Raw genomic sequence first — 26,109 nt, forward strand, 5'->3', positions numbered from 1 at the left:
TGGGACCAACGTAACAAAGGCCATCAGTAACACACTACACCGCCAGGGACTCAGATCCTGCAGTGCCAGACGTGTCCCCCCTGTTTAAGCCAGTACATGTCCGGGCCCATCTGAGGTTTGCTAGAGAGCATTTGGATGTTCCATAAGAGGATTGGGAGAATGGCATATGGTCAGATGAAACCAAAGTAGAACTGTTTGGTAGAAACACAACTCGTCGTGTTTGGAGGAAAGAGAATGCTGAGTTGCAACCAAATAACACCATACCTACTGTGAAGCATGGGGGTAGCAACATCATGCTTTGGGGCTGTTTCTCTGCAAAGGGAACAGGACGACTGATCCGTGTACATGAAAGAATGAATGGGGCCATGTATCGTGAGATTTTGAGTGCAATGCAAGGGCATTGAAGATGAAACGTGGCTGGGTCTTTCAGCATGACAATGATCCCAAACACACCGCCTGGGCAACAAAGGAGTGGCTTCGTAAGAAGCATTTCAAGGTCCTGGAGTGGCCTAGTCAGTCTGCAGATCTCAACCCCATAGAAAACCTTTAGGAGGGAGTTGAAAGTCTGTGTTGCCCAGCGACAGCCCCAAAACATCACTGCTCTAGAGGAGATCTGCATGGAGGAATGGGCCAACATACCAGCAACAGTGTGTGACAACATTGTGAAGACTTACAGAAAACGTTTGACCTCTGTCATTGCCAGTAAAGGATATATAACAAAGTATTGAGATGAACTTTTGATATTGACCAAATACTTTTCCACCATAATTTGCAAATAAATTCTTTAAAAAATCAGACAATGTGATCGTCTGGATTTGTTTCCATATTTTGTCTCTCATATTTGAGGTATACCTATGATGACAATTACAGGCGTCTCTCACCTTTTAAGTGGGAGAACTTGCACAATTGGTGGCTGACTAAATGCTTTTTTGCCCCACTGTATATATATATGTGTGCGTGTATGTATATGTGTGTGTGTGTGTGTGTGTGTATGTGTGTATATATATATATATATATATATATATATAAAAGAAGGCGTTTCACCAGGCCTACAGAAACCCCACTCAGCGCCAGGTAACGATGCTAGTCGCAAAGCAGCTATATATAAAAATGCAAATAAAATTTCATAAGTGCATAATTAAAAGTAAAACCCACTCCACAATGATGCAGAGGGGAAACAAAACAAAGCAGCCGTTTAAAGAAAAGAAACAATACATACAAACACAGTGTTTCAAAAAAATCTAAAAATAGACTGTAATGTCACACTAAACAGCGCTAATGTTGAGCTATAATCCAATAAACATGTGGCCAACTACACATGCATAGGGAAATTCTTTATAGGAAAGTCCTTAAAAGAAGTGTCCCTTGAAGAAATAAGTGATGTAGAGTTCAGGGTGTAATTCAAAAAAGTTCATCAGATGATCATGGAAAAAATTTTCTTAACGTGCACCTTCCACCGATCACTCAGGATTCCACCCAGTGTAGACACACTCCCCCTAGGGGGTTAAACTCACCAGAATTGGAAAATAATAATGCATTCAGAATAATCCAAGCCAGCAACTAATATGACACCACTCATGAGGAATCACGGATGTTCAGGGCTCATAATAGATCAGAAAAAACAAGAAGAGAGGCGCACATAGCGTAATCCTGTTTATTGACTGTATCCCTTCCACCGCATAAAAAACTCCCCTTCAATATATATACGTACATCAAATCACATAGTCACCAAGCAATCATAAAAGCAGGTAGTAGGAGCGTGATTACTTCACCATGAACCGTCAGCGCCGCTATACAGGAAACGTAGATCACTTCCTGGTAATGCAGTTGGCTCAGGTGGAGCGCACACGCCACTTCCTACTTCGCGTAAGCCACGCCCTGACGCGTTTCGTCATATCCCGACTTCGACAGAGGGCGTGGCTACGCGACTCACTCATCGGCTTAAATATCCCTCTAAATCCCGCCCAGCCAATCACAGCGCGACATAGGAACCAGCGGGTGCACGTCGCCAGTCACTGTCGATACTGGAGGCTGCTTACAGGAGGGATAGAGGGACAAAAAAGGATCTGCACATTTAAGCGATCATTGAATTAAAATAGAAAAGAGAAGCATCAGAGATAAAAATCATTTAAAAAAAAAAGATTTACATCCCCGCGCTCACATGGGCCAGTCTATAGGTATGCAAATCACTATACAACATCACTACACAGCTAAAAATACTAACAATAAAACATACTGTGAGTTGAATTCTAGCCTGTCACGTTTTACCATTAAGCAAGCATACATAAATCAAATCAATTAATGTGCATAGGTTAAGGACATCGATGCTCTCCATATTTCTATAAATATAAATATTAGATCACATATAAACATTTATAATCGCAAAATGCGAATATACATAGTTAAAAGCAATGGGATAATCGCAAAATGCGAATATACATAGTTAAAAGCAATGGGATATCACAAAATAAAAAGACAGAAACACTTAAGGACACTTTGTAGCAGCGAAAACCCAGTGACCTTAAGTGTTTGTCTTTTTATTTTGTGATATCCCATTGCTTCTCTTTTCTATTTTAATTCAATGATCGCTTAAATGTGCAGATCCTTTTTTGTCCCTCTATCCCTCCTGTAAGCAGCCTCCAGTATCGACAGGGACTGGCAACGTGCACCCGCCGGTTCCTATGTCGCGCTGTGATTGGCTGGGTGGGATTTAGAGGGATATTTAAGCCGATGAGTGAGTTACGCGACGTAGGAAGTGATGTGTGCGCTCCACCTGAGCCAACTGCATTACCAGGAAGTGATCTACGTTTCCTGTATAGCGGCGCTGACGGTTTATGGTGAAGTAATCACGCTCCTACTACCTGCTTTTATGATTGCTTGGTGACTATGTGATTTGATGTATGTATATATATTGAAGGGGAGTTTTTTATGCGGTGGAAGGGATACAGTCAATAAACAGGATTACGCTATGTGCGCCTCTCTTCTTGTTTTTTCTGATCTATTATGAGCCCTGAACATCCGTGATTCCTCATGAGTGGTGTCATATTAGTTGCTGGCTTGTATTATTCTGAATGCATTATTATTTTCCAATTCTGGTGAGTTTAACCCCCTAGGGGGAGTGTGTCTACACTGGGTGGAATCCTGAGTGATCGGTGGAGGGTGCACGTTAAGAAAATTTTTTCCATGATCATCTGATGAACTTTTTTGAATTACACCCTGAACTCTACATCACTTATTTCTTCAAGGGACACTTCTTTTAAGGACTTTCCTATAAAGAATTTCCCTATGCATGTGTAGTTGGCCACATGTTTATTGGATTATAGCTCAACATTAGCGCTGTTTAGTGTGACATTACAGTCTATTTTTAGATTTTTTTGAAACACTGTGTTTGTGTGTGTGTGTGTATGTATGTATATATATATATATATAATTGGGGGTTTTAAGTAGTTTTCTAGCAAAAAAAAAAATATTTTCAATTTAGTTTAGTACAGTTTATGCATTAAAGGTGGAGAAAGTTGTGAAATGATTTATCTTTGTCTAATTATTTTACATCACAGAAACCTGACATTTTATCGGGTGTGTAGACTTTTTATATCCACTGTATAGATGATTTTTTTTTTTTTTGACTGAAGCTACAGTTTTTTTACTTTTCTGCCTCCTCCAATTTAGGCACTGAAAGTGTGATCTCTATAACTGGTCAGTTTTGGCAAGATGCTGTTACTTAGTCTCAGTATAATTAGCAGACAGTGACTCGATCCAAATGACATCTTGCAGATCGTAGAAAGCTTTGATCAAAGTTTGTAATAACACATGAATATTATATAGGTAAAAAAATCATAGTATATCTACCTAAAACAGTATGCAGTACACGTGGTGAATGGAGACTAAAGCACAGTGAAAAGAGGGTGGAACTAGCTGTACTGAGCACCTCCTAGCTACAGAGTGAGGAAGAGACAAAATAATTAGACAGACAATGCACGTGTAACATTTTTTCCTGCATATTGGATATTTAATAGTATATTTTAAAAAGATTGTTTCTTCTATTCAGTATAATCTTTTAAGCATCACCTGGATACCAGATATGGTATGAGGCAAGCAATAGGGGTTGTGTTTAAAAATGGAACTGTAAGTGGTTTTGCTCTGCATAGCATAAATAATTACCATATCCAAAACATAAGCACAAAGAAGGTTGTGTTGGGTTGATCTTACCCATATCCAGGAATTGAATACCAGAATCATTGTGGTGTTTTGTCACAAAAAGCACCTTTTAGCCTCCTCCAAATTTATATTTTTTTTCTGCTGTGACCTGACTTCCTGTTATAGGAGGTTTATGTTCCCTCTCCATGGTCCCACTGTATGTAGGAAAAAAGCCACACTCTTGCTTGTGCCTCAGATGGACTAGTGGTTTGTAGTGTGCATAAACCAGTGCAGCTAACAAACAGAAATGAGGGCAAAACGTAGAGAGTTGAAAACTCCGAGGACATTACATGGAGGCAGAAAAACACAGTTGGAAACAATTTTAATAGAAAAAAAATGAATACAGGGCACTTAGGTAATGTGTGTGCATGGATCATTTTTGGAGAAGGATATTGTGACAGACCTAGCCGGTACAGAGGCTGTTGGAGAGGACTGAATGCGAGCCTCTTGCCTTTTGATTATGGGCCCTGGATTTTCAAGGGAACAATACTCTTTGCGAGGTGAATTAGAAATCCAGTCTGAACTGTACTAATCGGACTCAGTCGTGTATATATTGTATGTTGTTTGATTCATACTGTTGGGACACATACTGTGAGGAGATGCTGGTGTCATCAATTCCAACTACCTGTCTTGTTCTCTGCTATAATGTGTTTAATGTAAATTGGCTTACCACAGGTTCTAAGGGTATTCCACACATTGTTGGTTGTTCTAATTAACCCTGTGTTTATGTTAATTGAATGAGCTGATCACATTGTCCTCTATACAATGTAGGAGACGGGACTACTCCTATTGGAGCTGCTGCTATTGTGAGAAAATGTCCTGTGATAATTAACTCAGTCTGGGCAAAAGGTCATGTCTCAGTCACCTATGGCTGTATAAAGGATTAGTTAATTAGCTCATGTTAATTAGTTTAATTAGGTTACATTTGTATTGTTAGAGTAATATGAGCAGGAGGGGGGGAACCTCATCTTCTCCTGTATATAAGACTGTATTCTGGTTCTGAATAAAGTGAGTTCATGTTAGCAACAAGCAAGTGTCGCCTTGTTTTGTGCTCAGAGAGGTTGGAATATCTGATATCTGTATACAGACTGGGAGGAAGTGGTATATGACGGAAGCACTCAAATGGAGTGTGGGACGTTCTGTGACATTGGTGGCAAGCAGCGGGAAAGCTTCCTGCAGTCTGGGACATCCAAACCTCCAACTGGATCCAAGATCAGCATAGCAGACTTCAGTCACCCCAGCGGAGATATGGACCTGGCATCAGAGTTCCCGGGGCTGCTGTGGATCATCCTTTCAACATACACCAGGACTGTGTCTAAGGATGAATACCTGGAGCTCAGGAAGCAGATTCGGGTGGAGCTCTGGATTGGAGCCCTCCAGCTCACTGGTATAAAACAGGGCAAGGGCTTTCCAACCCAAGAGCAACGGGCCAGTGACCAATGGGCATTGCGGATGGCATTCCTGGGAGAGCGGCCCCAGGAGCAATGGTTGACTGAGTTGGACAGGCTGGTCCAGCAGAAGATAGAGCTGGACAATCGTTATCGGGCTCTGCAATGGCACGCAGAGCAGGGATATTTAGGGGAGACAACAGAATGCTCTCCAGGAGGGACATGACTTTGGCGGCCCTGGATTGCTGTGGGAGAGCCTTACAGATCATTTTATGTTTGGCGATGAAGGGGAACCTGACCTTGAGGACCTGCAAGAATATAGAGAGGCTATGCTCAGTCTTGCAGGGGTCTCAGAGCTCAAACCTGATCTGGACCATTTGCTAAGGAAGGAACAGCATCTGGAAAGGGCATACAGGAAACTGCTAGAATACGTTCAGCAGCATGCCAGAGAATCGGCAGTGGAAAATCTGGAGATTGCCGTCCCTAAACCTGAAGTGCTGGCAACAGGGCAGAGCTCTGCTAACCTCTGTCCAGCAATGATAGCATCTTCTGGGTTCCATGGACAGGAGATGGTGAACCTCTATCCCCAGACATCAGTTGCAGAGACATGGGATTTGATAGACTTTTCTGCTGAGGAAGAACAACCTGATGAGCCTCCTGCAGAAGAGCTGCTATCAGGGCCAAAGTTCACTGTGCTCTGCCCAGCACCAACAGTGGCTTCGGCCTTCTTGAGAGAAGAGGTAGTCAGCCTTTCTCCCACAACACGGACAGGGACATGTGATTTTCTGCCAGCAGCATCTATGGAGTTACAACAAACTTCTCCAGCTGAAGATCTTGCATCTGAACAGAGGGTCCAAGACCTTTGTCCCACACTTTTAGCAATTCCAGAGACTGAGGATTTGATAGACGTTTCTGTAGAGGAGGAACCACCTAGCAAATCCCCAGCAGAAGTGCTGGCAACTGGACAGAGGGTCCAAGACCTCTGCCCCACACCTGCAGCAATTGTGGAGGCCCAAGTTGAGGAGGTGGCAGTCTATCACGAGCTGCAGATCAGGATCCAAGGAGAGAATGCAGTCAACACCTCACAACTGCAGGTTGATCTGGTGTCGGTGGATGGGGCTTCAGTCCCCACCTGTATACCCCAGGGATGCTGGGCAGTCGGCCCAGATCCCCAACAGCAGGATGGAGTGAGCCCAGTCCCCCTGTCTTCTCTCCAGCGGCAGAAAGGACTCCTGGGAGAAGGACCAGTCCAGGCCTCTCCCCAGCGGCGGATATGTTCTCTGAGAGAGGCAGAGGTTGGCTGGGTGAGTAATACTCTGTTTGGAACAATTTGTTTGGGGTACTGTGTGGGTACAGGCAGTAGAGGACTGGAACTATGGACTAACTTCGGAGTCAACCCGTCTGGGGTCTCCTCCTGTGTTAGTCTCCTGCCGAAAGGGGAGAAATGTGACAGACCTAGCCGGGACAGAGGCTGTTGGAGAGGACTGAATGCGAGCCTCTTGCCTTTTGATTATGGGCCCTGGATTTTCAAGGGAACAATACTCTTTGCGAGGTGAATTAGAAATCCAGTCTGAACTGTACTAATCGGACTCAGTTGTGTATATATGTATATATTGTATGTTGTTTGATTCATACTGTTGGGACACTTACTGTGAGGAGATGCTGGTGTCATCAATTCCAACTACCTGTCTTGTTCTCTGCTATAATGTGTTTAATGTAAATTGGCTTACCACAGGTTCTAAGGGTATTCCACACATTGTTGGTTGTTCTAATTAACCCTGTGTTTATGTTAATTGAATGAGCTGATCACATTGTCCTCTATACAATGTAGGAGACGGGACGACTCCTATTGGAGCTGCTGCTATTGTGAGAAGATGTCCTGTGATAATTAACTCAGTCTGGGCAAAAGGTCATATCTCAGTCACCTAGGCTGTATAAAGGATTAGTTAATTAGCTCATGTTAATTAGGTTACATTTGTATTGTTAGAGTAATATGAGCAGGAGGGGGGAACTTCATCTTCTCCTGTATATAAGACTGTATTCTGGTTCTAAATAAAGTGAGTTCATGTTAGCAACAAGCAAGTGTCGCCTTGTTTTGTGCTCAGAGAGGTTGGAATATCTGATATCTGTATACAGACTGGGAGGAAGTGGTATATGACGGAAGCACTCGAAGTGGAGTGTGGGACGTTCCGTGACAGATATCTTTTAGTTCCACTTTAGACCCCTTTCACACTGGGGCGGAGTGGGCTTTTGCGGTAAAGTGCTGCTTTTTGGCCGCTAGCTGGGTGCTTTTTAACCCCTGCTAGCAGCTGAATAAGGGGTTAATAGCGCCCGTCTTGCAGCGCTGCCGAAGTGCTTTACAGGACCTTCGGCAGCGCTGCCCATTTATTTCAATGGGCAGGGCATTTTGGGAGCAGTGTGAACAGCGCTACTCCACCGCCTCAAAGATGCTTCTTGCAGGACTTTTTTTCCTGTCCTGCAAGTGCACCGCCCCGTGTGAAAGCACTCAGGCTTTCACACTGGGGTGGCTTGAGGAGCTTTACAGGGGCTATTTTTTAGTGCTAAAATGCCTGAAAAGCGCCCCAGTGTGAAAGGGGTCTTAAGGTTTCAACAGAGCAGCCTTTACCACTTCCTGGATGTTCTTTCTGGTAATTCTCTTCCACTAACCGCACCATTCCTTGGGACCATTGTGGACACGTATCGCGACACAAGATTCTGGCAACCTATTCTTGAATTATGGGTAAGATCGACCTAATACAGCCTTCTTCTGACTGCTGCTTCTTTGGATGTGAAATTTATGCTAGAGCAAAACAAGATACACTTTTAACACAGATCCCATTGCTTCACTCATATCATATCTGGATCGATCCAGGTGATGCCTACGGATTATACTGAATATAAGATGCAACGATCTTATTAGATTTCATCTATGCTGGATGTATTATCCACAAGCTTACCTATGACTATTAAAATGGGTCGTCTGCATAGGAACCATATGGACTGGCATTTGTTTGTCATTAGAATTGGAACATAAACCCAAAATCAAAAATGTAATATTTTATGGCATTAGTGTGTGCACTTGAACCTAGAGGTAATTTCTTCTTGTAAGGAGTGTGTGCTCCTGACAGTCTTGGAATTAAGCATTCAGCACTTTGTCATTGGAATGACACTTATCAAAGCACAAGTTCATTCTGTTGACTTATTTCACAAAGTGTTTAACTTTTTATGCACTTTATTCTGTTCTATTTATTCTGTTCTGAAATTTGCACATGATTGCATTGCACATGTGTCACTGTCTTACACGCCTTTAAATTGGTGTTATATATGTTTATGGTGTGATGCTTAACCACTTCAAAACCAGGTCATTTCTGACATTTCTCACATACATGTAAAAAAAAAAGTCCATGGAGAATAAAATGATGGGCGTTTCTTTTTATGTCACATAATATTTGTGCAGCAGTTTATCAAACACAAATTTTCAGGATGAAATACACAATAAATTTTAGTGAACACAAATGCAATACAATACCCAAACTTTTGGTAAAATATAAAAGCTTGTGTTACTCCAAGAAAAAAAAATACCTGGGGGCGTGGCCTGGAGCGGCATGAAGTAGGACGCAGTTAGGCAGAGCTCCGCTGGTCATCTATCCGTTTTAAACTCCTGCGACCGCCACACAGATCTACAAGCCTGCATTGCACTGCCGCTGAACCGGAGATTAGCCAGGACATGTCACCGCCGAAAAAGACGTCCGCAGCGGCCTCAAAACTAGAACAATATCGCCGGCAAGGCACAGACCCCTCCAGCCAAGATGGCGCCGCCGCGCTGGAAGAGGAGCCCTCAGCCGGAACAGACACAGCAAGGGTGTTGGAGGCGATATCATCCTGCCAAGAAGCCATCACAACATGTCAAACCTCCCTCACAGCGCGGATCGAGGAAGTAAAGGTGGACATCTCACTGGTAAGGCAGGATTTCCAGAAACTAAAAGGCAGAGTCACAGAGGCTGAGAACAGGCTGGGCACTGTGGAGGATTCCCTCCCCCCCTTGCAGAACACAACATCAGAGCTGCAGCACCAAGTGAACCAGCTCCTCCAGAAACAAGACGACATCGAGAATCGCCTCCGCAGATGCAACCTCAGATTTGTCGGTCTCCCAGAGGGGGTGGAGGGGAAGGACCCCCCCACGTTCTTGGAAAATTTACTCTGCGACACATATGGAAAAGAATCGTTCTCCCCATCATTTGTTGTTGAACGTGCGCACCGCCTATCAGGCAGGCTGCCACCACCCGGAGCCCCCCCACGCACGTTCATCGCAAAATTCCTGAATTACAGAGACAGAGACACTATTCTCCGACTCAGCAGAGTGAAGGGCAATATCCCCTTAGGAAATAAAATGATCGCCGTATACCCGGATTTTTCTGCGGAGGTACAGCGCAGGCGTCGCACATTCACAGAAGTCAAGAAGCGCTTGCGCATTAAGAATATTAAATACGCCATGCTTTTCCCAGCCCGGCTGCGTGTGGAGGGCGAAGACAGGGCGCACTTCTTCGAGGATCCGGAGGCCGCCATCGCCTGGCTGGAGCAGAGAGAGACCCACAGATAAGTTCCGCTCTATAATCTTCTTGTTTGCCTCTAAGCAACACATATGTCTCCTCAAAGTATTCCATCTTACAATACCCTGACTCTTTAGGTGAAACACCATTTAAGTCCAGAACTTCCTATATAATTGCAGGATGAGCAGCCTGCCCCCCCTCATTTTCCCCCTGTTCAATACTATGAAATGCTGGAAGATCGTATATTCGATCCACTTTGATTGGACATGTTCCCAACTACTACAATTGAACAGGCGGACTCCACCAAACATCACAGCCATATACCACACTGGGAGACCCCAACAGGCTGCAATTTGTAAGACTCTCAATTCAACACAACAAGCATAATCTCCTTGATGGAATTCCTATAGGATTCAGCCCCAGCAACACGTCCACTTTAAACTTGCAAAGTAAGGTCCACATTTATAACCGACGGAGTACATCTAATTATATAATGATCCTCACCAGTGACGGTGAGTCGAGTCCTGAACTTTATAACGGTACGCAGCGTATTTTCACCCTATGTACCATAGTAATCCACCTGAAACGGAACGCTCTGACCTCGGCAGCACTGTTTGTGATATTTCAGTTTCCTGAGTTCACCACTATCCTGACCACAGTGACTGTCTCTCAAGAAATGTCAAAATATCACTTTTTTTCCGCAGGTTGGACAATGTTAATGCCATGTTGGCAGTTCGGGAATAACGCTCGCACCAGGTTTGGAAGGTGCAGGGCGGGGAGGGGGGAAGGGAATGTTAGAGTAATACAATCCTCACTGTGTTACCCAATGTTAATAGTAAGTAACTGTTCTCATACAAATCCCAAGGTATATCTGAAGTTGGTCCGCAAATACGATATCTGTGTTGGGGCACTGTGAGACGGGGAGGCCTGAGTCCTGGGGCTCAATATATACTACACACATTTAGATGACTAGCCTGAAATTTGTCACGTGGAACATCCGCGGTATTAGAGAACCTATAAAGAGGTCAGCAGTGTTTTCGCTTATTAAAAAGCAAAGAGCAGACGTAGTGGCTTTGGTGGAAACACACGCTGAAGGCCTAGCACACAAAGCACTCCAGAGACCATGGATTGGATGGGCGTTCCACTCAACCCATACTTCACTATCAAGGGGAGTCTCACTCCTAATCACTAAAAACACACACTTCGAGCTCCAGGACTCAGTGATCGACCCATCGGGTAGATATGTCCTTATAAAAGCCAAAATCTACGGTGACCCAATCCTCCTCATGGCATTTTACGTTCCACCACCATTTAACGCGGCTGTTATTGCCGAAGGGTTTAACTTTATGGCACTCCATCCCAACGTTCCGGCTGTATGGCTAGGCGATTTCAACAATGTCCTAGATCCCGCACTAGATAGACTCAACACCTCATCTGCTGAATCTACGACATCACACCCCACAAGATTTGCTAGACTCTTATCAGATTTTAATCTGGTAGACACATGGAGAATCAGGAATCCTACAGACAAGCGATTTTCCTGCTTCTCCACGTCACATCGGGCTATGTCACGTTTAGACCTCATATTAGTCTCCAAAACACTCCTTCCAAGATTGGCAGACGTAGGCTTCTCTCCTAGATCCCTCTCCGATCATTGCCCCTATTGGGCCACACTCACAGTCCCTCACAACCGCCCACCAGCGACGTGGAGGTTGAACCCCTTCTGGCTGACCATATTGCCGGAGGAGGATGACCTATTAACAGAATGGGAAAACTATTTTCAAATCAATGAAGGTTCTGCCCCAGTCCAACTGGTGTGGGAAACTTTTAAAAAACATGCCCGTATGACCCTGACCAACAGAATCAATAAACTCAAAAGAACATCGGAATCGGTAATAGCTAAGGCGGAGGACAATCTCCGAGACTCAGAAAAAATGTTTCTTGAGGCCCCCACTGCGGATAGAGCCGACAACCTTAATCTTTGCTCAAGGGTATTAACTCAGCTACACTTTGAAAAATCCAAAAGAAAACTATTTTTCCATAGACAGCGGTCGTTCGAGCACGGGGAACGGGCAGGGAAAATATTAGCCTATCTGGTACATAGTGAAGATAGACCCCCCGTAGTAATTTCGCTACGCTCACCCAACGGGACCGTAGAGACAGAACCGCACAAGGTAACGGACATCTTCAGAGAATTTTTCAGTAAGCTCTATACTTCATCAGCTCCCACGGATACCTCCTCAATGGAAACATTTCTGGGGAAATTAACTATTCCCCAACTCTCCACAGAACAGGTCGAGGAACTAGAGGCCCCATTGACAACGGATGAGATATCCAGTGCCCTAGCGGCACTCCCAGGCTCAAAATCCCCGGGCTTGGATGGCCTGCCGGTGGAATTCTATTCCACCTACGCAGAAACATTGATCCCTAGATTGTTGCAGCTATACGAGGCCATATTTAAGGACTCCAGCCTGCCAGATTCCATGAGAGAGGCCACTATAGTCTTAATCCCCAAGCCAGGGAAGGATCCATTGGTCCCAGAGTCATACCGCCCCATATCTCTACTTCAAGTAGACATCAAAATTCTCGCAAAAATATTAGCCATCCGTCTCAATAAAGTAATCCTCTCCCTAATACACGGCGACCAGGCAGGATTTATGCCTGGCAGAAATACGTCCTTCAACCTTAGGAGACTGTTCATAAACCTACAGGCTACCCATGAAAACGTGGGGGCGAGAGTAGTCGTCGCCTTGGACACAGCCAAGGCGTTCGACTCGGTGGAGTGGGGCTATCTGTGGAGTTGTCTGACCAGATTCGGCTTCGGCCCCAAATATATAAAATGGGTGCAGCTCTTATACCAATCCCCATCGGCGAGGGTACTGGCGAACGGGTGGCCATCCGAACAATTCTCATTGTTTAGAGGAACGCGGCAGGGGTGTCCTCTGTCGCCGCTGCTATACGCTCTGGCGGCTGAGCCCCTTGCCATTGCCATCCGGGCACACCCGGACATAACGGGACTCCGCAGAGGGGACGTGATAGAAAAAATCAGTACCTACGCGGATGACACCCTACTATACCTAGACGACTCGGGGAACTCCCTACCTCTCACACTTGACCTAATAGAACAGTTTGGCACATTTTCTGGCCTCAGGATAAATTGGGACAAATCTCAAATACTACCCCTTGACAGTTTCCCACAACCTAAGGATAGAGCATTACTGCCCCTACAGAGAGTCGATACCATTAAGTACCTGGGTGTGAGGACTACGAGACACCCAGCTGATTATGAAACACTCAACATAACTCCGTTGTTTGCGATGCTTAAACACAGGACACAGGTATGGGCTCGTCTCCCGCTGGGAGTAATGGGACGAATAAACCTGGTCAAGATGGTCCTCTTACCTAAAATATTATACATGACTTGGCACTCGCCAATATACCTAGTGCTTAGGCATTTTAAACTAATGGAAGTCATATTGAAACCATTCATATGGGGCAATAATAGACATAAAATCGCCTGGCAAAAACTCAAAAATCCCACAGACTTAGCGGGAATGGCCCTACCTGACCTCAATGCTTACTACATAGCAGCGCAGCTGTCCCAAATTTTCCATGTAGATAAAACAGACAGAGAAAGATTCCTACACCTTCTGTGCCCTAAATGGTCTCACCCAACACAAGACCCTCTGGTCGCGATAGCAGGGAGAACTACTAGAGAAGACAGAAATGCTAAATGTAAAACACTGTTATATCACTATACTAAGATATGGAACCTAGCCATGGACAGACTCCAGCTGCCAGCAATCAATGAATTCACCCCCCTATGCCATAATATAAATCTTCCAGAATTTAATTTAATACCTGATAATGAGGTATGGAGTTCTAGGGGGATCTTTTACATATCACACATTATTCATAATGGTAGGCTAAAAACTTTTGAAAGACTGAAAACAGAATTTGCATTACCAAATCAAATGCTTTTCAGGTACATTCAACTGCGTCATGCCTTTCACACACAGTTCCCGCAGGGGGAACCCAACTTGGTAAATAATCCACTAATGGAGGCGCTGAAGTGCCCTGACCCAAAAAAACGAATCTCTCAATTTTACCAAATGCTGACGCTGCCGCAGGCTACCACATCAGCCTACGCCCTGAAATCCAGGTGGGAGGGAGAAGTTGGCACATTAGCAGACGATGAGTGGAGCGACGCCTTAGACGCATGCAAATTAGTGTCCCCTAAGTTATCAGACCGTTTGACTCAAACCTTCCTGATACATAGAGCATATCTCACTCCACTCAAGCTAGCAAAATACAAGAGCAACCAAACAACAATGTGCCCAATGTGCAATCAAGCCACGGGTACTTTTTTTCATTTATTGTGGCAGTGCCCCCGAATCCAAGCGTACTGGGCGCAGGTAGTGCGCTTCCTACATGACACCATGGGCTCCCCTGTAACATTACAACCCAAACTCTGTCTACTGGGAATCCTACCAGACCCGGAGATAAATAAATTCAAAAAAATATTTGTCCACGAAACACTTTTCTCCGCACGTAAAGTTATCGCCAGAGTTTGGATGAGGCCTAACCCTCCAGAGTTTTCACACTGGATAGCGGAAGTTAACAACACACTACCTTACAAAAAATTGGTTTACTTACACAGAGGTTGCCCTCTCAAATACGACCAAATTTGGGATAAGTGGGCTCAGTCATCTGACACCTGCACGTGAGAACATACAGGTTACTGAGATAACCCGGTCAACGGTGCCCATCCACACTGCACAAGAGGAGCCCTCTCAATAAAGACCGACCAACACAAGTTAAATATGAATAACTTGCTTGTATATATATACCATGGGGAAAACAAAAATGAGACTAGACATGGGTTATAATGATGTATGCAAAATTATTTGTGCATTGTGAGAACTGTATTGTTATCCTCGGTGATTACTATGTACACAAAACTTTTTTTCTGCCTTATTTTACTCAATAAACTTACTTTTGAAGTTAAAAAAAAAAGAAAAAAAAATACCTAACATCTCACATTTTAAAATGGCATACCCCCATGGAACGACGACAGACTACAGTATCTACAAAAGTTCCTTTAACAACACTTTAAAAGCCTAGAGCTTACCGGAGCTTAGAGTTACAGGAGGTCTGACACTAGAATTATTGCTCTCACCCTGACATTCACATCGATACCTCAAATGTGTAGTGAGATCACCATTTGCATGCGGGACCTATGTGCATAATTGCGTATGGAGGCGGGGGGCACAATTTTTTTATTTAAATTTATTTTTGTCACTGTACATTTTAACTTTGTTTTTTTTCTTGAACTTCATTACTATTACAAGGGATGAACAATATTCCTTGTGATAGCATGGGCTGAGACAGGTCCTCTTTATGGAGATATCTGGGGTCTATTAGACCCCAGATCACTCCTCTGCCCTCCAAAGCAGCCTATTAAACAGAAATATGTTTGATCAGCTGCTTTAGAAGATAGTAGCAGCTTGTTTTTTAATTTGTAGTTATTTCTGCCTTATCTATAGAACTAATTGTATGTGCTTTTATTGATTTCTAATTACTGCATATTTGTTTCCACACAGATCATGTAGAAGAATCCTCACCAGAGGATTTGGTTAACCATAAAGTTCATGAAAAAACTGTGTCTCAGCCTGTAAGAAAACAGGGGTGGCCTAAAGGAGTTAAGAGGGGCCCTTCTAAGAGAAAACATAGTGTGGATAGAAAAGCTGGCTTTAAACTTAACCTTTATACACCGCCGGAGACGCCTATGGAGCCTGATTATCAGATCCAAACTGAGGATGCTAAAGAGGAGGCTGACGATGAACCTGAAGCTCATCACAAAGACATCTTGCAAGCCACTGAAGGAAATGAAACTTGTGTTGAAGAAGCAAGAGCCTCTTTTGTAGAGCTACCAAGTCCAAGTAGCACCAGTCTGGAAAAAACAGATGAAGAAGAAAAGAAAGACTATGAAGATATAAGACCAGAAGATGAAAAAGAAGAGGATCAAGAAAAAGACAAAGCACATGATGAAAAGATCAAAACAGAGGAAGATGAAAAAGATGATGTAGAAGAAGGTGAAAATAACAATTTAGAAGAGGAAGATGAAAAAGATGACGAGGAAGCTGAAAAAGAGGAAGATGAAAAAGATAAAGAGGAAGACGATGAAAAAGATAAAGCTAAAGGGAAAGATGAAGCTGAAGAGGAGGATGAAAAAGATGAAGCGGAAGATGAAAAAGATAATGCAGAAAAGGAAAATAAGAAAGTAGAAGTAAATGGAATCCAGGGGGAGGAAGAAGAGCTAAAGCAAGAGATAAAGCAGCCATGCATTGTGGAAGAAAAATGTGGACATTCTGGGACTGAGGAGAAAAAAGATCTTGCAACTGTAGAAGAGGAAGATGATGAAGAGGCGCAGTCACACAATGAGGATCATGATGCAGATGATGAAGATGAAAGCCACTTTGATCCATCAAAGAAAGATGTACAAGAGGACGCTTTCCAAGCATCCTTGGGTGAACAGTCTTTTTTAGAGTTCAGTATAGGAAATAGTAACCCACCTCAGCCAGATGTACGAAACAGTACTCTAGTAAAGGTAGTAGAGCAGGATGAAAAGCCACCAGAAGAAAATGAACTTCCACAAGAAACACCAGAGCAAGTCATTGGTCCTGAGGATGTTCCTGCAGAGGAAGTAGTGTCCGAGCTACCTCGTGAAGGTGGAGATGGATTGGATATTGACTCAGAAACTGCTCAAGCTGTTCAGTCTCTGACACGTGAAAGTGAAGCAGAAGAGGAGGCATACAGAGACTGTTCAGACTCCCAAGAAGCTTGTCATAGTCTGCAAACTTATGCCCATAGCCCAGCAGCAAGTGCAACAGAGGATTGCCATCAGTCCGACCACAGCAGTCCAGTGTCCTCTGTTCATTCACATCCAGGTCATTCTGTTAGATCATCAAGTAGCCCCAGTGCCCCCACTTTAGAGAATACTTATGCCCAGATCAGCCCTGATCAGACTGCTTTGCCTGTTCCATCTTTACAGAATCTTGAAGCTAGTCCAATGATGGATGTACCTTCTGTATCTGATCACTCACAGCAGGTAGTGGACAGTGGATTCAGTGACCTGGGAAGTATTGAGAGCACCACTGAAACATATGATAATCCAAACAGTTATGATTCTGGTATGGGAGGAAGTAATTTACCCTCACAAAACAGCTGCACGTATAGCGGGGGAATGACATCAGCCAACTTAACGCAAAGCAGCTGTGCTGTAACACAACAAATATCTGCAATGAACAATAGCTGCAGCATTATTGGGTCTCCCCCTCCTAACCCCCCTTGCAATGTTAAGTCTCCACAAGCTTGTGCAGTGGAAAGACCACCTAGTAGTGGCCAACAGCAACTTGCTCCTTGTGGAATGGCAGGAACAGGTTTCACTTTGCCAGATATCTCAGAAACTGGTGGAAGTGGACTTGGTGGGCTTTATGATAGAATAGGACAAGGGGACTTTGGATCTGGGCACTACCCACAGCCCACTGCCACGTTCAGCCTTGCCAAACTTCAGCAATTAACAAACACCTTAATGAATCACTCCCTGCCTTACAGCCATACCCAGGCTGTAACATCCTATGCAAATGGTGCCTCCCTTTCCTCTCCTCTGAGCAACATGGTGCAGCTTACCCAAAGTCCACACTCTGTTCCTCCACAGTCCCAAACATCAATGACTAATTCCCCAAATCTCACACCTCCCCCTATGAACTTGCCTCCACCACTCCTCCAGCGCAATATGTCCAATGGGCAAATGGGGCTTTCACACGGTCAAAGGCTACAAACACAGATGGCAGGCAAAACTCACATGTCCATGCGGACCAAAGTATCTGCATTGCCTCCTGGAGCCGCTTCTGGGCCCCACCCACCACAGCTGTATGGCCACCCCCCACCTCCACAGGCTATGGCCATGCAGCCTCCTTCACGTTCTCTCACCATGCAGCGTGGAATGAATATGAGTGTCAATTTAATGCCAGCACCTACTTACAATGTCAATCCAGTAAACACACTCAATGCCATGAGTGGCTACCGTGTATCTCAGTCCATGATGAACAGTGGCTATCATAGCAACCATGGATATATGAATCAGAGCCCTCAGTACCCAATGCAAATGGGCATGATGGGTAGCCAGCCTTATGCACAGCAGTCAATGCAGGCCAGCCCTCATGGCAACATGATGTACTCCAGCCCAGGGCATCATGGGTACATGAACTCACAGATGCCCAAACAGTCGCTTAACGGGTCATACATGAGGCGGTGAGCTGCCCTTACAGGTACCAGCATACCAAACCCCCTTTCCTTAACGCTGCAGCAGCTGCATAATGAAATCTGCACTACAGAACACAGACTGAAAGCAGTCATTGAAGGCGACAGACTCATTCCCTTGTCCTTGGTTTTTAACATAATTTCTTGTGCTTTTCATTCCACTCTACCATTCATTCTCAATATGCCAGTAACAATTAGATATGTAATTATGTTTATTTTAATTTATTTTGGTTCATTTATGTTGCAGTGATGTTCAGGAACATTTGTTGGTGGTGCATAAAAAAATGGCAGACCTACATCTGTAATCCCATCAGCTGCTTCTTTCACAATACACACTTTAGGCTTTTTTTTTTTTTTTTTTTTTTTATATCACTCTTCTCCCTTCTAGATTTTTGAGGCCTCATTTTATCACTGCATGCATGTGAAATTAATTTTTTCTGGGCCCCGTGCATTTATATAACTTTTTTTTTTTTTCCTCATGATTTTCAAATCTGTTTAAGAATTCAACATTTATTGATAACCCAACTTGTGCTACAACTTAAAGTTTTTGATAAAGTTTTCTTGCGTTGTTGCACCTTTTTCGGGGTTAATTTTTTTACTACCAGACTTTTAATGTGAAAATTGAGCAGAATAGATGTTTTCTAATTTCTAACCAAAATTTAGCCTCTGGAATAAACATCTGTTGGCACTGAGGTGGAACTAAAATCAAGATTTCTGGGCAAAATGAAAATGCAATTAGACATAGCTAATTCTTTCTAAAGAAAAAAAATCAAGAAGCCTTTATAAAGGAGCCCACTCAGAAAAGCTGATGGGCAAGGGGCACAAACATAAGTGTGTTATTTAATTTAAAGTTTTGAAGAGGCTTTTTGAGCCATTTTAGGGATCATGAAGGAGCTTTACCAAGCTCTTGCTGGGCAAGACCAGCCAGGCTAAATTTGCCATTTTTGTTTTTTCAGCCTGTCCTTGAAGGAGCACAGTATGAGAAATGATTATTGCAGTAATAATTCAGAATGCAAATTGATACCATTTTGTTTATCTAATTATTTTATTTTGAAAAAATATTCAAGGGTTTTTGTAGATAATGGCTACACTTGACACTTTATCAAGCAAAGATATGGAAATGTATTCATTTTTCCCCTCTTGCTTGCATTTTTTGTTTTTTTTTGTTTTTTTCTTTTGGGGGGGGGGGGGTGTTTCCCAATTTTCTTGCATTTTTCTTCCTTAGAGGTACCTCGACTCATGCCTGTTCTTGTGCTCATTCACTTTAGCATCTCCTTGGATATTTCTTGGAGAGATATCAAAACCAGCAGCAAATGCAAAAATATTTAAATAAGTCACCTTTACAAAAATTGGAAGTCAACTGGCATTTTTTTACCTTTCTCACTAGTTTTATATTTCACAAGTTGTCCTCTCACTTTCAGCTTAATTAGTAGCTTTCTGCTTTTTTGTCAGTCAAGAAGAAAAATGTTACATCCACCTACAACATCAATACACATTTAAAGAACTTTTTTTTTTCTTCCACCAACTCCATACAAAGATATTGTCATCAATTTCCTACCCAGTTGTCCCTCTCCTGTACAAGTCTGTTTTGTTTTCATTTGTTTGCTGGAAGTAAGCCTTACAAAGCATGCTGCTTCTCTGGTGCGTGAGCTTTTTTTTACGTAGTATTGTTACAAGTCCTGTGCTAAACTGTAAAGCCATTGGTTAATATTTTGTTTTCTGATATTGGTCAGCCTTGTTTGAAAGTTAAAGGAAAAAAATGAAAATAAATATATTTTTGTTAATTATGGAACTGTACAAAATATTATATTGTTTTATTTGCAGGGTCCTGTCACCCAGAGGGATCTCTCAAGTGTATATTTTCACACCCTAGCTATGTATGTGACCTTTTCTGTGTCTTTGTGAGACATTCTTTTTTTTTTTTTTACTTATGAAAAAGGTAAATCACAAAAAATATTGCTGGATACTGGAAATACTTTTCACCTAGTGTTGGCCAAGGAGTCCTAAAATGGACATATGGTTAAACGCAGTTGAATTTGTTGTTGCGTTGCTATTTTTATTTTTATTTTTTTTTAATGCCTTTCAAGCCCTCTTTCAATATGAGGCCTCAATTACAAGTTTTCATTCCATCTCTAGATTTTCTATCTTTGTAACATACTGGAGTTATTTTTTAATAAAGTTTTTGAGAAAAAGAATAAATAAAAACCAAGAGCCGTAATATGGAAATTGTTACCAAGCACTATGACCAGATGCATGTATAATCTATATATATTTCCTGAAGGAAAGAGTTGTGTCTAGATATTTTTGTTTTATTATTATTATTGCCCCCTATTTTTGTGTTTGTGGACAGATGGACAGAAGCAGTTTATTATCTAGTAATAATTCAGTGTTTCGTTCTAAGTCTGTCATTTGAAAAAATTCAAAGCTGACAGAACACAGCTGTACATTTTACGAAGAAAAATAAATTCTGAGGAGCCATATCTGAATTTTTTGCTTTTAGAATCTTCTTTTTCGGTTTTCAGTCATGTCACAGACATTGCCTTAAGCTGCACACTGCTCTGATATAGTCACAATGGAATCCTATATGCACAATTTCATTTGTATAAATGTATAGACTTAGATAAGTGTTTGGTCAGCATTAAATTAGAGAACCCATACATGTGAGAATTTACCCCTTTCCTTCCAACTTGATTTGGGCTATATCAAACATTTATTATGTGAAAATCATAAGATTATCCTTAATAGGATTATCACTGTGGGTTAATGTTTCAAATGTTTACATCTAAATGTAGAGTGTATTTTATACATTGGAACTGCAATAAATGCAGTATACACACTGGTTACTCTTTAGTAGTACAGTACAGTGATTGACCATTTTATGACAAAGCAGGTTTATAGATGCACAAACAGCCGCCCGGGGGTATATTAAAAAATATTGCTTGGCAAGAATATGCAAATTCAAAAAAGTCACTTTTTTATAGATGGTTTTTCTTAAAAGAACAAAATGAGTACATACTAAAAAGTATATAATTTTGATTTAATAAAACTTGTTCAAACATGTACCACCTGTGGGGACATACAAAGGATCTATATTATATCATCTATGCAAGTCCTTAAGTGATTATCTGTAGGTGATTGTTAAATGGTCTATAAAAATGTATAATATCTTGATTAGGTGTAAAACTGTCTAATCAATCATTCATTACTGCTAGAGCACCAATCCTAGGAGACAGATATTTGTAAAGGCAAAGCTATCTGTCTTTTCTTGGCAACAGAGCTAAACAATAGAGAGACCCCAAGATATCAAACACATCTTATGACCAGCTGCATAGAAGGAGACTGTACTTGGCCCTGAGTGCACATCCTTTACCTAGAAGTCCAAACAATCTAGAAAAGAACAAATATAAAAGATATTAACTTTGAGATTTTTGTGTAAGCATTTTTAGGCAAATGGCTGAGCTAATTGCGGGCTATAGAAATAAATCTGCATATCACATTCTGTGTCCCAGGGCAAAGCATAAACCGCATATTTAATTATTAATTCCAGATCTGGATTGAGATGGTTGAAACAAGACCACATAATGCAAGTCCACATTTGTTAACCTGGATTGTGATGGTTTTATCCGTATATCCAATGAATAGTTATTAAATATATTTTATCAGCAGCCCACCCTTATTATTTTTTCTGGCCTTTTTAACCCCTTTAAAGACAAACGTAAAACAAATCTTAAGGAAATATACATTTCTATTTGAGACCACAGTGACTTTGAGATGCTATTATATTTACTATGTTTTTAATTTTATTGTGACAAGATTACTTTGAGTGTCAGATCATGCTCTACTCTTGGCCAAAAAAGCAGCAGCAGATGTTCTAAAGCTTCCCAGAAAGTTTAGTTTTCTGGCCTTAGTGTATCTGTAATTTCACTTTCTCGCCCTATAATAACTTGATACAAGAAGTGCATGGAAGTCAGCAGTAAAAATATTTTTAAAAAAAAGGTTCTTTCTAATCCTGCCCTACGCTATCCAAATACAAAAAAATTGATTGGAGTTGGCTTTAAAATGCAGTTTAGTACAAAATTCCTCTAATCGCCTCTCCCCCCACTCCAGCTTCTTGCTTACTCCTGTATCTGCACCAACTCCTGTGCAGTTTTCTTTTTCTTGGGCAGAAATCCTCTTTGGTTCTGGCTTTGCAAGCACACTAAGCCCTCTTGAATGGGACATCCCATATACTGTACATGAGCTGCTTCCTGGGACAGCCCCAAAAAGTTTGAGGGTCCATATATCAAGAAGGCTTTCAACAGGAATATAAAACATTAAATAGGAAGTCCAACTGTCTTCTGCTATCTATGACACCATAACAGGTACCGACCAACAAGTCTTTGATGCTGAGCCATGGGGCTCCCAGGAAGACACTGGACAGCTCCTCTAATGCAACAGTGTAACTTAATGTGCATTTAAGACTTTTTGATGCTGAGTTTATTGCTCAGGAAGGAAGTTAGCTTTACGTATTCTTGATGTATGGAAGCTGCCATTACTGGCTTTTTTGAAAAATGCTGACATTGTTTACTTTGATTTACTGACTTAAAACAAGCATGCAACCAGTAAAGTCGGAACTCCTCTATACTTTACTTTAATGTACACATTTAATCCTTCTTTTTTTGTTTAGTTTTAGATAGATAGGGATATTGATGGCAATAAAAAAACTGACCAAAGCTTTACCCTTCCACACTACCCAGAACAAAATAAAACAATTCTATATCCTAACCTAACCCCCTCCTGTCCCAAGATGCATACTTTTCTCCATCTATCAGCCCCTATATGTTTACATCTAGGGCAGCAAGTATTCAGTGTCCTGGTCATGCCTGCAAATTACAGTGATCAGAGACTTTTATGGGGCTGTTTTCTGAGCGTCTGGTCCAGTAGAAACCTACGATTTGCGTTGATGTAAGAAAATAGCGGCACTTCACCCGTCAAATAGAGGCAAGTATGCATTTTAGGAGGAGAGGTGGGGGGAGGTCAGGGAAGTGGAGCTTGAAGGATAAGTGCTCATATCCTTTACAGACTATATTTAGAAAAAAAACAGAGTATTTCTATAGCTGTGCTGCCTTTCTGACAAGCCTAATATATATTGATATTTAAAATCAACAAAGTTGCAGCAGTATGTTGCACTGTAATGTAGATGTAATTTCACATCTCTTAAAGGAATTTAAAAGAAAAAAAAAAAACCCTTTGGTCGCTGTGGGTTGTTAATGTTTTGCACTTTAAACATGCCCCAGTCGGCCTATACATGTAATCATTTCAATATGTTTTCTGCTTTTATGAGTGGCTAGCACTATGTAACTTGCTTGGCATTTTAACTATGGAAATTTCTGTCTTGTACTGCACATTTTCAGAATCAAAAAAGTAATTTAGTGATCAATGCATAAATAATCTGAACATATAAGCTAAGAGTTTTAGCAAAGCTACTCTTGCATGGGTAATATAGGGCAAAAAGATGGTAATGGCATATTTAGAATACTTAAGTCATGCCCATTGAGTTTGGACATTACCCCCCCATGTCTCTTATGAGACCCCTAATGTTCTGTCTATATGATAACTTTCTTGCGTTCGGTGTTACTGATTCTCCTCAGTCCCATTTGTGGTAGTGCGTGATGCTCGTCTCTCCAGTGCTAGCTGAATGTCCAGTTCTCTTAGCTGTTTCAGGAAGCCCCGGTTAGGAAGAATGCAACGATGCTTCAGGACTTGAGCTATGGCATCAACAATGGTCATCTTCTCATATATCATCAGATATGCAAGGACAAGAGAAGCAGAGCGGCTGCGACCCATTGCACAGTGCACAAGCACCTTACCTGTGGAAAGAATGGGGTTGTTTTAAACCTTTATCAGTGGCAAGACTTTCCAGTTCTATATATCCATATGAATAACCAACCATGATTTCTAAGAGGGGTTTTTTTTTCCCTGGGGCCATTTTCACACATGTACATTGTGGTATGCATGTTATAACATACAATTGGTGGTGCAGTGCATTCAGGCATTCTCTGACAGTGCATTGCTGTGCTATTCATTTTGAGTGGTACTCCACTACATATAGATAGGAACTGTCTGTGGTGTGGTGCATTAAAAGCCACTTGTCTGGTTTTTACATTTCTCAGCCCGGACCATTTGGCTGGCCAAAGACCAGAGCACTTTTTGCGATTCGGCACTGCGTCACTTCAACTGACAATTGCATGGTCATGTGACGTGGCTCCCAAGCAAAATTGACATCCTTTTTTTTTCCACAAAAAGAGCTTTCTTATGGTGGTATTTGATCACCTCTTTTTCGTTTTTGCGCAATGAAAAAAAAGCGACAATTTTGAAAAAAACGCATTATTTTTTACTTTTTGCTATAATGTATCCCTAAAAAAAAATATATATATATATATATATATATATATATATATATAAAAAAAAACATTTTTTTTGCTCATTGTAGGCCGATACGTATTTTTCTACATATTTTTGGGAAAAAAATCGCAATAAGCGTTTATTTATTGGTTTGCACAAAAGTTATAGCGTCTACAAAATAGGGTATAATTTTATGGCATTTTTATAAATTTTTTTTTTTTTTTTTTACTAGTAATGGCGACATGGTGGACGCGGACAATTTTGACACATTTTTGGGACCATTGGCATTAATACAGCGATCAGTGGGATTAAAAATGCATTGATTACTGTAAAAATGTCACTGGCAGTGAAGGGGTTAATGTGTGTCCTAGTTTGTGTTCTAACTGAAGGAGGATGGGGACTGTGCGGGGAAACGAACAGATCGCTGTTCATACTCTATGAACAGATGATCTGTCAGTTCTCTGCTCCGAGAAACGGAAACTGTGTGTTTACTGGGTTCTCCATGTGCCCCGAGCGATCGCGGGAGCCCAGCGGTGATCGAGACCGCCAGGCACTCTCATCGGCTCGGGGAGCGCATGCATGCGCCCCCTAGTGGCCACAGGGCGAAGTGACGTTGCATAACTTTGTTTCACCCATCCGTGCCATTCTGCCACAGTACAACTGCGGCGTCGGCATGTGGTTAAATGGATGGGCTGCCCTAACAGTGTACGGTAATGGGTTTGGGGTAATGCACCATAAATGAACTCCAATAAGGAAATCTGTTTAGATTGCTATTACTGGCTGTGTCCCCATTGGGGAGATCTACCTTCACCTTATTGGGCCGGGAATTAAGTACAGGGAAAACTGGTAGTGGGAAATCCAAATGTATGCATACAAAAGTGAGTACACCCCTCACATTTTTGTAAATATTTTATTATATCTTTTCATGTGACAAGGCAAGGTACACATCCAACAAAGCTAATAAAGACTCTGGTCCGGCCGCACCTGGAGGATGCTGTCCAGTTCTGTGCACCAGTCCTCAGGAATGATGTACTGGAAATGGAGCAAGTACAAAGAAGGGCAACAAAGCTAATAAAGGGTTTGGATGATATTAGTTATGAGGAAAGGTTGCGAGGTCTGAACTTATTCTCTCTGCTTGAGAGGGGATATGATTTCAATTTACAAATACCATACTGGTGACCCCACAATAGGGATAAAACTTTTTTGCAGAAGGGGAGTTTAACAAGACACGTGGCCACTCATTAAAATTTGAAGAAAAGAGGTTT

The 26,109-nt window shown here is 42.1% G+C and overlaps 2 protein-coding genes across 8 annotated transcripts in view; one reads left to right on the top strand and one right to left on the bottom strand.

The window, feature by feature from the left end:
- The window catches only part of KAT6B (lysine acetyltransferase 6B), a 228,609-nt gene extending 208,357 nt beyond the window's left edge, over positions 1-20,252 (top strand). For all 5 annotated transcript variants that reach the window (XM_073596770.1, XM_073596768.1, XM_073596772.1 and 2 more), the window contains one exon: positions 15,739-20,252. In XM_073596770.1, coding sequence (XP_073452871.1) covers positions 15,739-18,455 — 2,717 coding nt within the window. In that variant the 3' untranslated portion in view covers positions 18,456-20,252. The remainder of the gene's footprint in view (positions 1-15,738) is intronic.
- DUSP29 (dual specificity phosphatase 29) overlaps positions 19,655-26,109 on the bottom strand; it is an 87,990-nt gene continuing 81,535 nt past the window's right edge. For all 3 annotated transcript variants that reach the window (XM_073596774.1, XM_073596773.1, XM_073596775.1), the window contains exon 4: positions 19,655-24,309. In XM_073596774.1, coding sequence (XP_073452875.1) covers positions 24,074-24,309 — 236 coding nt within the window. In that variant the 3' untranslated portion in view covers positions 19,655-24,073. The remainder of the gene's footprint in view (positions 24,310-26,109) is intronic.

This window comes from Aquarana catesbeiana, linkage group LG08, assembly GCF_042186555.1.
Source record: "Aquarana catesbeiana isolate 2022-GZ linkage group LG08, ASM4218655v1, whole genome shotgun sequence".
Taxonomy (NCBI): Eukaryota; Metazoa; Chordata; class Amphibia; order Anura; family Ranidae; genus Aquarana; species Aquarana catesbeiana.